Raw genomic sequence first — 15,559 nt, 5'->3', positions numbered from 1 at the left:
AGGTGAACGGATGGACTCTACATGCCTGGTTCCCACCGTGAAGCATGGAGGAGGAGGTGTGGGGGTGCTTTGCTGGTGACACTGTTGGGGATTTATTCAAAATTGAAGGCATACTGAACCAGCATGGCTACCACAGCATCTTGCAGGGGCATGCTATTCCATCCGGTTTGCATTTAGTTGGACCATCATTTATTTTTCAACAGGACAATGACCCCAAACACACCTCCAGGCTGTGTAAGGGCTATTTTACCAAGAAGGAGAGTGATGGGGTGCTACGCCAGATGACCTGGCCTCCACAGTCACCAGACCTGAACCCAATCGAGATGGTTTGGGGTGAGCTGGACCGCAGAGTGACGGCAAAAGGGCTAACAAGTGCTAAGCATCTCTGGGAACTCCTTCAAGATTGTTGGAAGACCATTTCCAGAGACTACCTCTTGAAGCTCATCAAGAGAATGCCAAGAGTGTGCAAAGCAGTCATCAAAGCAAAAGGTGGCTACTTTGAATAACCTAGAATTTAAGACATGTTTTCAGTTGTTTCACACTTTTTTGTTAAGTATATAATTCCACATGTGTTAATTCATAGTTTTGATGCCTTCAGTGTGAATGTACAATTTTCATAGTCATGAAAATACAGAAAAATCTTAAAATGAGAAGGTGTGTCCAAACTTTTGGTCTGTACTGTATACATGTGTATATGCAGTGTGTGTAAATGTGTATGTGCAGTGTGTGTGTATATACATGTGTATGCGCAGTGTGTGTGTGATGACATGATTATATTTGAATAAATGTTGATTTTTTTTTGTTCAAGAATAAATTTGGATTGTTGTTCATGGAAAAAAAACATAAGACTTCCCCTGAAAATAAGCCTTAACCCATCTTTCGGAGAGAAAAAATAATATAAGACCCTAACTTATTTTCAGAGGAACATGTTAGTAACAGAAATATAAAATAATTTTCAAGAAGGCATAGAAAGACACACATCTGACTGATAGTATGTTACATTTACATATAAAGTTTTTCCAACAGACTATGTGGGGTCAGAAAGGATTTTTTGACATCTAAAGAATCACACAGCTATGTCATGTAAATCTATGGCCTTTTTTTTTTTTTTTAAAGAGAATCTGTCACTAGGTTTTTGCTACCCCATTTGAGAATAACATGATGTAGGAGCAGAGGCCCTGATTCCAGTGATGTGTCAGTTACTGGGCAGCTTGTTGCCGTTTTGATAAAATCACTGTTTTATCTGCTGCAGATCTACCAGTTCTCTGAATGTTGACCTCTGCATAACCTCGTTCACACCACTGATTGGCAACTTTTTATTTACGCTGTGCATAGGCAGAAAGCTGCCAATCACTAGTGGGGGCGGGCTTGTACAGAGCTCATGAATATGGAGGACTACTTGGCAGCAGGTTTACTAGTCCTGGATGCTGCTCTAATATTAGGTAGTAAAAACCTGGAGACAGATTCCTGCTCAATTGCATTTCCCAGAGGAGACAATTATTGGACTTACACAGTCTAGGTGGTAAATCTAATGATCTCTAGAACAGGGGATCGGAGTCCATCATTTTTCACTTCATCTGACAGCAGAGTAACAGTTTGAATAGAATAGCGGTAAAGCATGTGAGCTGTCATTTCATTCAAAGACTAAGGGGCTGATGGCCAAAGCTAAGTATACCGAAGGTTTGATGATACATGCCCTTTCTGGAATCACCCCTTTAACATCTATGTAACAAATTTGGTTGATGATGAGTTAATCCATATTCATGGGTTTTGATTTGTGATTTCAGCTGGTGGAGAAGCGTCTCTTTGTGACAAAGTACATGCCGAAGCTCTTCACTTTGATACAGCAATGTGGTCTAGCTACTGGTTTCAGTGACATATCAGTGTGTGTCTATCTAGGCACCAAATGTTAGCATCCCATATCTCCTTCCTGCAGGCCCCCACCCGCCAATATACAAAAGCACAGCATTGCTCTGACCACAGAATCCGTCAGACACAAAGCAACACTTCCTCACAGACACAATGTGACTCAGGCGCAGTCACGGATCCTGACAACGTTAATGCAGATATAGTTTTACATTGGTAACAAAAAGCCCCACAATTCTAATAAGAAGGCAGGATAATGGCGATTCCTTCTATAGCACACACGCATGCATCCCACATCCTGCGAGCAGCTCACATATGTGCCGTGTTATACAATACCTTTCCATCAGTCGCTCGGTGACAAATTTTGGTCAGTCCTGAGGGGTCCCTGCGCAGGGCTAGTGAGCACAGATGTGAAATGCTCTGTATTTCCAGCTGTCAACCAGGAAGAGAGCCAAGAGATTACTAACCCTTTTCACACCCTCCACAAGGCTGAGCGCTCCTCCTCGCATATTAACACATTCACTGCAGGACCCTTACAATCTGATGTCACTTCTGCTGCTAATAAGCAGTGACACAAGCCGGACTGAGGGATCACTGCCTTCACCTTACCGACAACTCTCTTACACTAACGTGTCTGCTGCGCCACTGCGCGGTAAGAAACTACTGCATACTCATCAGTTATGTCCTCAGGCACTCCAGCACCGACCATCCGCAGCTCCGAGATCTACACAGGAATCCATGTGACCACTGAGAGCAGGGATCGGCTGCAGCGGTTACATGAGATGACACCGCTGTAGCCAAGTAAGCAAATGTTGGAGCAAAGGGTATATAACAGGTGAGTATGATTTTGGGCGGTACTTTCCATCATTTTCAGCAGTTGTCCAAATGTTTTAAACCCTTTTAGGGTATGTGTACACAGCGCCAGAGGTCGCTATCCTGAAGCGGCTTGCCACCGTTCTTGCCGCCAGTCGCATTCGCTCTGCTCTATAGTTTCAGTCAGCAAAGGATGAACATGTTACTTCTATTAACCACTTCAGGGTTTCCGAACTGTGAAGTACTTCAAAGAAGTGACATGAGACGGAACATGTCGTTTTGACATTGCAGATCCATGGAAAGACCTAGCTAGGTTTTGTGAAATCTACTGGGGGTATCATGACTGTGGTGGTCGCACACATAAAATAAACCAAACACTAAATAAAACTCCAAATTACATATATGGGCATGCAAGGCCTAAAAAGCGAAATCCATCACCACCTTTATATCTTCTATTTGTTCATTCCTGAGAAATCAGCTTATTAATTCATATGCAAGTGAGGAGTTATGTGCTCTGGGGGTGACAGAGCACCTAAAGAGCTACTTCCTCCCCATGTTGTTTGCCCGCCCTGTACCAGACAATTTAGCTCATTTGTCTGTGCTATGGAAACCGCCAGGTAAGGAAATCAAATATAGTTTGTTAATCAAGCTAAAGAGGCAGGTGCTGTTCAGAGAAACATCCTCAGGAGGAAGAGGCCCAGGAGGTGCTCTGTCACACCCAGAGCACTTAACACCTAATATGCATATGAATTAAAAAGCTGATTTCTCAGGAATGCAGCAACAGATTGAAGATATAAAGGTGTCCATAGATTTGGACCAGCATGTCTATATATGTTATTGGAAAGGGGAGGGGGTTCATCTTACTGACAGATGCCCTTTAAAAATAAAAACCAAAAGGATGCAGGTCTGCTCCAACAGATGCCTGAAAAATAGCTCATAAAAGACTTCCTGTTCATTTAGATCAGGGGTGGGCAATTAATTTTCCCAAGGGGCCACATGAGAAACTGGCACTGCTTTTGAGGGCCGAACCAGTCGGCTGAACTTAAAGGGGTGGTCCGAAACCAAAGGTGAATTTCATACTAAACATTTATCTAAACAATGTAATTTTCTAATCTCCTTTTTTTATATACTTCAATTGAAAATTCCCTAATATACCCTCTCCAGTCTGACTTCCAGTCTTTTTTTTTAACCTCCAATGGCATTTTGTTTGGAATACTCACACAGGACGTCATAAGGTGGTAGAAGCTGTGGTCACTTCCGCAGCTTCTGCCCCCTCCATGAAATGAAGTGGCATCAATTATGTCTGTTTCAGAGGTTGGGCTAGTCCCTGCTCTACTGATAATGCATCGGTTATAAATTATGACCTATGGACAGTATGAGCTCCCGGCACTATATTCCTTTGAATGAACAGTGACAGTGCACTCCCTTGCTGGCTCTAAAGAGAAGTGATGAGCCAGCAAGAGAGTGCGCTGTCAGTGGAAATTGTAAGGACACCACGCAGCAAGCAGGGACTAACCCAGACTCCGAAACAGAGGTCACTGATGGTGCTTCGTTTAAATGTGAGGAAAGCAGCGTCAGTGATCGCATCCTTTTCCCCTTGATGACGTCCCATGTGAGTATCCCAAAATGCACTGGAATTCTCAACGAAACATCATTGGATGAGAAAAAACAAACAAGAAGTTAGAGTAGAGAGGAAACGGTAGGGAATTTTTAATTGAACTGTACTAGATAAGTGATTGGATTGAATTAAATAGACATTTAGTATGAAATTTACCTTCTGTTTTAGGCCGCCCCTTTAATTCTGCTCAATATTAATTTTATCGCTTTATAAAAAGAAGGTGATTATATGATTACGTTTACACGAGCGATGTCATGATTGTCATCCAGAAAGGCAGACTATTTTTATCATCTGTATTGTGATCCATTTTTATATATCAGAAGTGAATAAAATGTACAAAAACAAATACAGTTTCGTATGATTGTAATCGAAATGTATCTGTAAAAATCAGATGCCATACAGATGATTAATATGGGATTCAATTTTTTTTTTGCAAACTCTGACTTCAATAAGTGAGTGTTATCCGATACACAGAAGAAACTGGTGTGTGCTGTGATCTTTTTCACACGGATATTTGGTCTGTGTTAGGCCACGGCCCCACTATCAGTATTCAGTCAGTATTTGTTCTCAGGAGCGGGTGATAAATGCAGAACTGGTGACTTGTTTCTATTATACCTTCTATTATTCTCTGATTGTTCCTCACCTGGTTTTGGCTCCCACTCCTGAGAAAAAAATTCTGCCAAATACTGATAGTGGGGCCATGGACTTAAACTGTAATCTGAATAGCTCAATTGCAAAGCATTGCTACTAGTCCTGTCCGTGTGAAGTCAGGTTTATTTTATTTTTTTCACGAAAAGCACTAGGACCGAAAATACAGTTGTGTGAACACACCCTGATAATACTTGCTACAATAAAGTTTATCATAGCAAGCATTGGCAATTGATCAATCAATACATAAATTGGGAGCATGTGGAAAAAAAAAGTTGTTTGCCCACCCCTGTTCCACATGCATAGATCCACATCACATGTGGGGCAGGAGGTAACAGGCAGGTGGGGGGGATCTTTATTAAAGTCTATGGCTGTGATAAGTCACAGATCACAGCAGGGAGCATTGTGAGGAGCTTAACACTTACCTCACCTGCACAGGACATAGAACACAGCGCAATAACTCAAAAGCTCAGTGTAAAGGGTGAGGTAAGGGTTAACCCTCACTCAAAGGTGGAGAGGCAGCAGAGTATGTGGGGTGCAGTTTGGGGAGCACATAGAATATCCCAGGTGAGGAGGGGCACTTCACTGTTGGAGTCATTCACTAGGAATACAAATGTTCTCTCCGATCAGTCTGAGCTGCCAGGGGAAGACTCAGTAAGCTGCAGATAATTAGCTGCTCTCACTGAGTGTAAACTGCGGTCTGAGAAAGGAGGCAGTGCTGTGCTGTGAACTGATCAGCACAGTAGACACAATGTCAGCTCCTAGCTGTTATTTTATACCATGGGGCTCAACTTAGATGTCACTTGCCCACTATGTGCAGCAGATGGGTGTAGTAGTCCAAGTTTCCCTCTTCTTGAACACTCCTGACCTGAAGACATTACAGTAGCTCTGCTCTGCAAGCAAGGAACTGAGCATCCCCACATCCACCAATGAGAAGATGGCATCCACAGGGGGGCGGAGCTACAATCAGAATGCTGAGTCTGAGTAAGATAATAGCTCAGGCTTTCTCCTGCGTCTGGCTGACTGTGTCAGCGGGCCACACAGAAGCGGTCAAAGGGCCGGATGTGGCCCGCGGGCCGCAGTTTGCCCAGGTCTGATTTAGATTGTAAAACCACTTTGCTGTTCATATGTTCAGTCTTTTGAGCGATTTTCTTTTACGTTTCACCTGGTTGGCGAAAAGGAAGTGCTTGTCACTTTTCCGAAGCATTTCCTGATGGATAACGTTCCAAACTAGGCATAAAATACATGAAAAACTCTTCAAAACCACTTCAGGAACCAAAAGACTACTCTAAAAACTCTTCAAAGAAGGAATAAGGAGCCTTCCCTGAAGACGTTTCCACTAGAAAATGTGTCATTTTTTAACATCTCATGTAAAAACTACTGTCGGTACAAATGTACATACCCTATAGCTTCATTCACACAACTGTATTTTAGGTCCAAAAAACCTGACAGCACTCAGACCAATGTGATTCAATATGGCTGTGCAGTTGACTGTTTTATTTTCCACGGACTGAATGTATGTGTGAAAAAAATGACAACATGCACTAGTGTCTTCCATATTTTAGATGAGACTTGTCTTTTCAAGTCTATGGGTGCACAAAAAAAAATCGGATCCCATATGGATCAACTGTATCGCATCCGAAATTTACGGATACATGGTAATTATATAACATAAACTGCATTTTGTCTTGTAAACTTTAATAACTGCTGATTTATAAAAACCGACATACAGATGCCATACAGATTACAAACGGATCACAATACAGATAAAAAATCATCCATTTATCTTCACAATTAGAAGTACGCCAGCATCTGAGCAAATTAAATACGGACAAATCCCCTGACCTAAACCCAACTGAGCATCCCCGGAGAGACCTGAAAATGGCTGTCCACCAACGTTCACCATCCAACCTGACGGAACTGGACAGGAACTGCAAGGAAGAATGGCAGAGGATCCCCAAATCCAGGTGTGAAAAACTTGCTACATCATTCCCAAGAAGACTCATGGCTGTACTAGCTCAAAAGGGTGCTTCTACTCAATACTGAGCAAAGGGGCTGAATACTTATGACCATGTGATATTTCAGTTTTTCTTTTTTAATAAATTTGCAAAAATTTCTACATGTCTGTTTTTTTTTCAGTCAAGATGGGGTGCAGAGTGTACTTTAATGGGAAAAAAGTGAACTTTTTAGAATTTACCAAATGGCTGCAATGAAACAAAGAGTGAAAAATTTAAAGGGGTCTGATTACTTTCCATACCCACTGTAAATTTTGGCAATTACCAAACTCTATTCTGATGAGTATGAAGAAAAGAACAAAATAGACCTGAAGTATCCTGAAGCAAGCTACAAAACTTGTGCAAAGTTTACAACTGCGTAAGAAAAAACATTAAAGTTTTATGTATCTGAATATTTACATAAATATCAGTTAAGATCAGTCAGCAGATTTCACAATGTAAACTGCATACTTATGACATAGATATGTTTGATCCGGTGAAGCTGGTGTATTTACTTTGAAAATCAATATCAAAATGCTAATTTAAAAATGTAAGGTTTATACAGCTATTCTATTAGTGCAGCCAGAGCTCATTTTATTATTATTTTATTATATTTAAGATTATACAGCCATACTTACATACATTTTCACAGTAAGTAGACCAGCTCCATTAGGCTTAAAGAAGCACTCCTCCCATCAAGGTTTTTATCCTCTTAAAATATTCCAGTCATCATATTATATAGCACGGTGTACTTAAGCATTTCTGTATTACAAGTTAACTCCACTAAGGATGCACAGCGGGATGGAACAGTAATGCTGGTAGTACTTACCTAGTAATGATATCGTCATCCTCATGCGCCACTTCTTTTGCCAGTTTACAGTCAGAGTCACTTCCATAACCTGATTTCAGATCCTGGCTGCCAGATTCTAGAAGTTCCAAGCGTTGGGTAATGCTGCAGATTCGTGTGCCAGCGCGGAGGGGCATGGTGTGAGAGAACTGCCAGCCTCCTCCCCCGTGCTCAGCACGACAACCACCAAGTGAGGGGGCTTCTCCAGCCTGCAGGCGTGGACTGGCCTGTCCATAGCGCCAGGACACCGGTGAGGAGCGATTGGATAGACTGGAAATACTGCGAGGATTGGCATCATCACTGTCATAACATGTCATGTCTAAGGAGCTAAAAAAAAGCAGAAATAAGTTTAACATTTAGATCTCCAACTTGTTATTCAAAAACAGTTCATTTAAAGGGGTGCTCTCATGTTTGGAAAGGATTACAATTTAGAACTGCTTGTAAAAACAAGCAAATTTGCAACTTACTTCTTGTTAAAAATACTCTCCACTCTAAGAAACGGAGGGATTCATCATTTTATACTTTACGTGGCCTAACAGCCATCTCTGGATCTAGAAGAAGACGTTCCAGCACTGATTTAGAAGCCCTCAATATTACAGATTGGACATGCGTAGGAATGGGTGTATTTTTTATAAATTGGAATGACTGCAGTTCTTGTATCTCACTGGATTTTAAAAGAATGTAATAAAGTACGCTTTTCACTCGGAAGACGAGTGCTGGAAATTCTTTTTGTTTTGAATCCAGTACACAGCACCCATCAGACTACTGGGATTTGCTCAATTAACAACTTCCAGTAGTCTGAATGAAATAATACTGGCACATGAACCGCTCCAATATGCTTCTCTTCCATGAGTTTATATGAGAAAAACGTTTTTCCTTTTACTGTATAACAGCCACCTCTGCAGTCTGCAGTGGTCGGTTTCCTAGGCAAAAAGCGTACATTTGCAAGTTGTTTTGTTATACAGCTGGTCAGTTCACTTCTTTCATGCCGCAGCGGAAAATCTGCCTCTGTTAGCCAGAATGGGGCCAGCGGCCCAACTATGCGGCATGCCCAAACTGTCAGTCTTCAGGAGCACAATGCTCCCTGGGCAGCAAGAACCTGGGAGGCTTAGCAATAGTGCACTTCTGAAGGCCAACTACCTGTCTGTGGTTGCCCTTTCACCTGTCTGTGGTTGTCCTATCAACTGCCTCTGGTTGTCCTATCACATGTCTCTGGTTGTCTTATCACCTATCTGTGGTTGCCCTTTCACCTGTCTGTGGTTGTCCTTTCAACTGTTTCTGGTTGTCCTATCACCTGTCTGTAGTTGTCCTATCACATGTCTCTGGTTGTCCTATCACCTGTCTGCAGTTGTCCTATCACCTGCCTCTGGTTGTCCTATCACCTGTCTCTGGTTGCCCTTTCATCTGTCTCTGGTTGCCCTTTCACCTGTCTGTGGGTGCCCTTTCACCTGTCTGTGGTTGTCCTAACATCTAACTGTGGTTGCCCTATCGCCTGTCTGTGGTTGCCCTTTCATTTGTCTGCGGTTGCCCTTTCACCTGTTTGTGGTTGCCCTTTCACCTATCTGTGGTTGCCGTTTCACCTGTCTGTGGGTGCCCTTTCACCTGTCTGTGGTTGTCCTAACACCTATCTGTGATTGCCCTATCACCTGTCTGTGGTTGCCCTAACACCTATCTGTGGTTGCCCTTTCACCTGCTTGTGGTTGTGCTAACACCTATCTGTGGTTTCCCTATCATCTGTCTGTGGTTGCCCTTTCACCTTTCTGTGGTTGTCCTATCACCTGTCTGTGGTTGCCCTATCACCTGTCTGTGGTTGCCCTGTCACCTGTCTGTGGTTGCCCTATCACCTGCCTCTGGTTGTCCTTTCAACTGTTTCTTGTTGTCCTATCACCTGCCTCTGGTTGTCCTATCACCTGTCTTTGGTTGCCTTTTCACCTGTCTGTGGTTGCCCTTTCATCGGTCTCTGGTTGCCCTTTCACCTGTCTGTGGTTGCCCTTTCAACTGTCTCTGGTTGCCCTTTCACCTGTCTCTGGTTGCCCTTTCACCTGTCTGTGGTTGTCCTAACACCTATCTGTGGTTGTCCTAACACCTGTCTGTGGTTGTCCTAACACCTGTCTGTGGTTGCCATAACACCTATCTGTAGTTGCCCTTTCACCTGTTTGTGGTTGTGCTAACACCTATCTGTGGTTTCCCTATCACCTGTCTGTGGTTGCCCTTTCACCTGTCTGTGGTTGTCCTATCACCTGCCTCTGGTTGCCCTTTCAACTGTTTCTTGTTGTCCTATCACCTGTCTTTGGTTGCCTTTTCACCTTTCTGTAGTTGTCCTATCACCTGCCTCTGGTTGTCCTATCACCTGTCTTTGGTTGCCTTTTCACCGGTCTGTGGTTGCCCTTTCATCTGTCTCTGGTTGCCCTTTCACCTGTCTGTGGTTGCCCTTTCAACTGTCTCTGGTTGCCCTTTGATCTGTCTCTGGTTACCCTTTCACCTGTCTCTGGTTGCCCATTCAACTGTCTGTGGTTGCCCTTTCATCTGTCTGTGGTTGCCCTATCACCTGTCTGTGGTTGCCCTATCACCTGTCTGTGGTTGCCCTTTCACCTGTCTGTGGTTGCCCTTTCATCTGTCTGTGGTTGCCCTATCACCTGTCTGTGGTTGCCCTATCACCTGTCTGTGGTTGCCCTTTCACCTGTCTGTGGTTGCCCTTTCACCTGTCTGTGGTTGCCCTATCACCTGTCTGTGGTTGCCCTATCACATGTCTGTGGTTGTCCTAACACCTATCTGTGGTTACCTTTTCACCTGTCTGTGGTTGCCCTTTCACCTGTCTGTGGTTGCCCTTTCACCTGTCTGTGGTTGCCCTATCACCTGTCTGTGGTTGCCCTATCACCTGTCTGTGATTGCCCTATCACCTGTCTGTGGTTGCTCTATCACCTGTCTGTGGTTGCCCTATCATCTGTCTGTGGTTGCCCTATCACCTGTCTGTGGTTGCCCTTTCACCTGTCTGTGGTTGCCCTTTCATCTGTCTGTGGCTGCCCTTTCATCTGTCTGTGGTTGCCCTATCACCTGTCTGTGGTTGCCCTATCACCTGTCTGTGGTTGCCCTTTCACCTGTCTGTGGTTGCCCTTTCATCTGTCTGTGGTTGCCCTATCACCTGTCTGTGGTTGCCCTATCACCTTTCTGTGGTTGTCCTATCACCTGTCTGTGGTTGCCCTATCACCTGTCTGTGGTTGCCCTGTCACCTGTCTGTGGTTGCCCTATCACCTGCCTCTGGTTGTCCTTTCAACTGTTTCTTGTTGTCCTATCACCTGCCTCTGGTTGTCCTATCACCTGTCTTTGGTTGCCTTTTCACCTGTCTGTGGTTGCTCTTTCATCTGTCTCTGGTTGCCCTTTCATCTGTCTGTGGTTGCCCTTTCAACTGTCTCTGGTTGCCCTTTCATCTGTCTCTGGTTGCCCTTTCACCTGTCTCTGGTTGCCCTTTCACCTGTCTGTGGTTGTCCTAACACCTATCTGTGGTTGTCCTAACACCTGTCTGTGGTTGTCCTAACACCTGTCTGTGGTTGCCATAACACCTATCTGTGGTTGCCCTTTCACCTGTTTGTGGTTGTGCTAACACCTATCTGTGGTTTCCCTATCACCTGTCTGTGGTTGCCCTTTCACCTGTCTGTGGTGGTCCTATCACCTGCCTCTGGTTGCCCTTTCAACTGTTTCTTGTTGTCCTATCACCTGTCTTTGGTTGCCTTTTCACCTTTCTGTAGTTGTCCTATCACCTGCCTCTGGTTGTCCTATCACCTGTCTTTGGTTGCCTTTTCACCGGTCTGTGGTTGCCCTTTCATCTGTCTCTGGTTGCCCTTTCACCTGTCTGTGGTTGCCCTTTCAACTGTCTCTGGTTGCCCTTTCATCTGTCTCCGGTTACCCTTTCACCAGTCTCTGGTTGCCCATTCAATTGTCTGTGGTTGTCCTAACACCTATCTGTGGTTGTCCTAACACCTGTCTGTGGTTGTCCTAACACCTGTCTGTGGTTGCCCTTTCACCTGTCTGTGGTTGCCCTTTCACCTGTCTGTGGTTGCCCTTTCATCTGTCTGTGGTTGCCCTGTCACCTGTCTGTGGTTGCCCTTTCACCTGTCTGTGGTTGCCCTTTCATCTGTCTGTGGCTGCCCTTTCATCTGTCTGTGGTTGCCCTATCACCTGTCTGTGGTTGCCCTATCACCTGTCTGTGGTTGCCCTTTCACCTGTCTGTGGTTGCCCTTTCATCTGTCTGTGGCTGCCCTATCACCTGTCTGTGGTTGCCCTATCACCTGTCTGTGGTTGCCCTTTCACCTGTCTGTGGTTGCCCTATCACCTGTCTGTGGTTGCCCTATCACCTGTCTGTGGTTGTCCTAACACCTATCTGTGGTTACCCTTTCACCTGTCTGTGGTTGCCCTTTCACCTGTCTGTGGTTGCCCTTTCACCTGTCTGTGGTTGCCCTATCACCTGTCTGTGATTGCCCTATCACCTGTCTGTGGTTGCCCTATCATCTGTCTGTGGTTGCCCTATCACCTGTCTGTGGTTGCCCTTTCACCTGTCTGTGGTTGCCCTTTCATCTGTCTGTGGTTGCCCTGTCACCTGTCTGTGGTTGCCCTTTCACCTGTCTGTGGTTGCCCTTTCATCTGTCTGTGGCTGCCCTTTCATCTGTCTGTGGTTGCCCTATCACCTGTCTGTGGTTGCCCTATCACCTGTCTGTGGTTGCCCTTTCACCTGTCTGTGGTTGCCCTTTCATCTGTCTGTGGCTGCCCTATCACCTGTCTGTGGTTGCCCTATCACCTGTCTGTGGTTGCCCTTTCACCTGTCTGTGGTTGCCCTATCACCTGTCTGTGGTTGCCCTATCACCTGTCTGTGGTTGTCCTAACACCTATCTGTGGTTACCCTTTCACCTGTCTGTGGTTGCCCTTTCACCTGTCTGTGGTTGCCCTTTCACCTGTCTGTGGTTGCCCTATCACCTGTCTGTGATTGCCCTATCACCTGTCTGTGGTTGCCCTATCATCTGTCTGTGGTTGCCCTATCACCTGTCTGTGGTTGCCCTTTCATCTGTCTGTGGTTGCCCTATCACCTGTCTGTGGTTGCCCTTTCATCTGTCTGTGGTTGCCCTTTCACCTGTCTGTGGTTGCCCTTTCATCTGTCTGTGGTTGCCCTTTCACCTGTCTGTGGTTGCCGTATCATCTGTCTGTGGTTGCCCTTTCATCTGTCTGTGGTTGCCCTTTCACCTGTCTGTGATTGCCCTTTCACCTGTCTGTGGTTGCCCTTTCACCTGTCTGTGGTTGCCCTTTCACCTGTCTGTGGTTGCCCTTTCATCTGTCTGTGGTTGCCCTATCACCTGTCTGTGGTTGCCCTTTCATCTGTCTGTGGTTGCCCTTTCACCTGTCTGTGGTTGCCGTATCATCTGTCTGTGGTTGCCCTTTCATCTGTCTGTGGTTGCCCTTTCACCTGTCTGTGATTGCCCTTTCACCTGTCTGTGGTTGCCCTTTCACCTGTCTGTGGTTGCTGTATCATCTGTCTGTGGTTGCCCTTTCACCTGTCTGTGGTTGCCCTTTCACCTGTCTGTGCTGCCCTTTCACCTGTCTGTGGTTGCCCTTTCACCTGTCTGTGGTTGCCCTTTCACCTGTCTGTGGCTGCCCTTTCATCTGTCTGTGGTTGCCCTTTTGTTTCACTTCTATGCTGAAACCTGAAAAAATGCATAGCAAAATCAACTTGCATTTTTGTGTGCAAAATCCCAGCCTTTCTGCACTAAAAATCCTAAACGAAAAATGGACAAGTCAAATTTGCTCTAAAAACACATTAAGAAAAGGGGATAATGTTTAAAAAAACACAGCAAAAACAGAGGAGATTGTGATTGTATATTGGTGCAGACACCTGCAGAAAAACGCAAAGGAAAAACTGAAATCAAAAAGACAAATGCATCCTACAATGGGACCAATAAAACTAAGCCCTTACACAACTCCATTGATGGAAAAGTAAAAAATGTATTGGTCCTAAAATATTGCAACAAACAGCAAAAAAGTTAGAGATTTCTTGATAAGCAGTAAAATCTAGAAACAGAAATATTTCTGCAGGTCAGTATGCTAGCGGAGATACCAAAGTGAGTGTGTGTGATTGATCGGCGACATCTTTACGTGGGCCAATGGAACCAGCGCTTTTATGAAAGCATGTTTGGCGATTATCGGGCCACATTACAATTAGAGTAGGGCGAGGTGGAGGTACACACAAAGGGAAGGAGCTAGATCAATGGGGAAGAAGGGAGAGACAGCTAGGGATGATGGGAAATGTAGTTTTACATGTGATGCTGAAGCTCTGTTGACCTGGTAGTCAGGGGTGTGAATAAACCACACACCGAAGCTACATTGTGACATTTTAGACCCCGATTCATCAAAGCTTTTACGCCAGAATTCTGCAATAAAAAGCTTTGAAAAGTTGCAAAATTTTTGAAGCACCATCAGGCTGCGCTAAAATTTAGAGACTTGTCACGTTCTCACACCTTTTTTTGCCTAGCTAAAACAAAGTGGGCGGAACTGGGGCGGGACGACGGCATGGCGTTCACAGCTACTCAATTCATGCATTCCTTAGGCTACAAATCTTACTCCAGTCCCGGACTGCGGTAAGATTGGTGACAAGGCACATGCTACTTTTAAGACACACTGGATTTATTTAGAGGCTCTTAATGAATCAGGATCGTCTGACTCCAGCATGCCCCCCTAACAAGACTAGCATGAAAAACACCGATCTTGATTAATATTAACATCATTTTTTTTCCACAAAACATATGTACAGTGATATTTGGTATTCTGTCTTGAGCAGGCTGGAAAACCCCTTTAAAACATCCTATACATTCTATATGTGAAGAGATCTGGATATGATTCAAACAGCTGCTACCTACCTGTGTGTTACCTGAGAGCCACGAAGACTGGACATGGTGTCCTCCAAGTTTTGTCTCAGATCCAGAACATTTTGAACAGTTCTTTTCCTTTGAGTCTCAGGATCTGAAAAAAATTACATTAAAAGCAGAAAATTAGATTGGAATTCGATAGTTCCCCTTCAAAATCATTCATTCATTTTCATTTTATTCACTTACACAGCGGCACCATATTCATCACTTGTCCCCATTAGGGCTCATAATCAGAATACCCTATCAGTAAGTCTTTGGAGCATATTATTGAATGGAATATATTGAACAATTTTTATATTTTATGAGTTACTTTTATTTTTTGTAACTATCCACAAACAGAAAAATGTTACAGTATTCTAGTTTTCACACTGGTGAGAAGAGCAGAAGAGCTGATGCCATCATGTTTTCTGTAGGTCATTTATTAACTATGTGGAGTAAACTAGCTCTGGATAAGCCAATTGATCTTATCATTAGAGAGTTTATGGGATTTTCTCAAGAAAGACATTTATCACCTATCTGATCACTCCAGGGAGGATCCAGAGCTTCCATTCCCCTAGAGTTCTATTGAGAAGGACAATTTATGTTCTACTGCCATTCATGTGAATGTTACTTTGACTTGACCATGGTTACATCAGTTTATGCAATGGTTTTCCCTAATGGCACTTCACTTTTTCAGCACCATATAGTTCAGTAATGGTTTATGGAACATGACGGTACAGCTCAACCTCGAAATTCCCTAGATGTCAATCCTGTCAATCATCTGTGGGATGTGCAGGAAAAACAAATCTTATGTATAGAAACCCCAATTTGAAACCCATGCTACTAGCATTTTGGTGACAAATACCATAAGACACTTTCGGAGGTC

The 15,559-nt window shown here is 44.2% G+C and overlaps 1 protein-coding gene across 3 annotated transcripts in view; it reads right to left on the bottom strand.

Annotated features, from left to right (window-relative positions):
• NAV1 (neuron navigator 1) overlaps window positions 1-15,559 on the bottom strand; it is a 194,221-nt gene that overhangs the window by 126,488 nt on the left and 52,174 nt on the right. For 2 of the 3 annotated variants that reach the window (XM_073666612.1, XM_073666613.1), the window contains exons 3-4: window positions 14,686-14,788; window positions 7,769-8,113 (exon numbers count right to left, since the gene is read on the bottom strand). In XM_073666612.1, coding sequence (XP_073522713.1) covers window positions 7,769-8,113; window positions 14,686-14,788 — 448 coding nt within the window. Of the gene's footprint in view, window positions 1-2,202; window positions 2,320-7,768; window positions 8,114-14,685; window positions 14,789-15,559 lie in introns of those variants that run through there. The other variant, XM_073666614.1, reaches the window with a different exon arrangement.

The sequence above is a fragment of the Phyllobates terribilis genome, unplaced genomic scaffold (genome assembly GCF_046119375.1).
Source record: "Phyllobates terribilis strain yellow unplaced genomic scaffold, ASM4611937v1 Scaffold_2__4_contigs__length_985480577, whole genome shotgun sequence".
Lineage (NCBI taxonomy): Eukaryota > Metazoa > Chordata > Amphibia > Anura > Dendrobatidae > Phyllobates > Phyllobates terribilis.
Note: the sequence above shows the minus strand (reverse complement) of the source record. Positions and strands in the feature narration are given on the sequence as shown.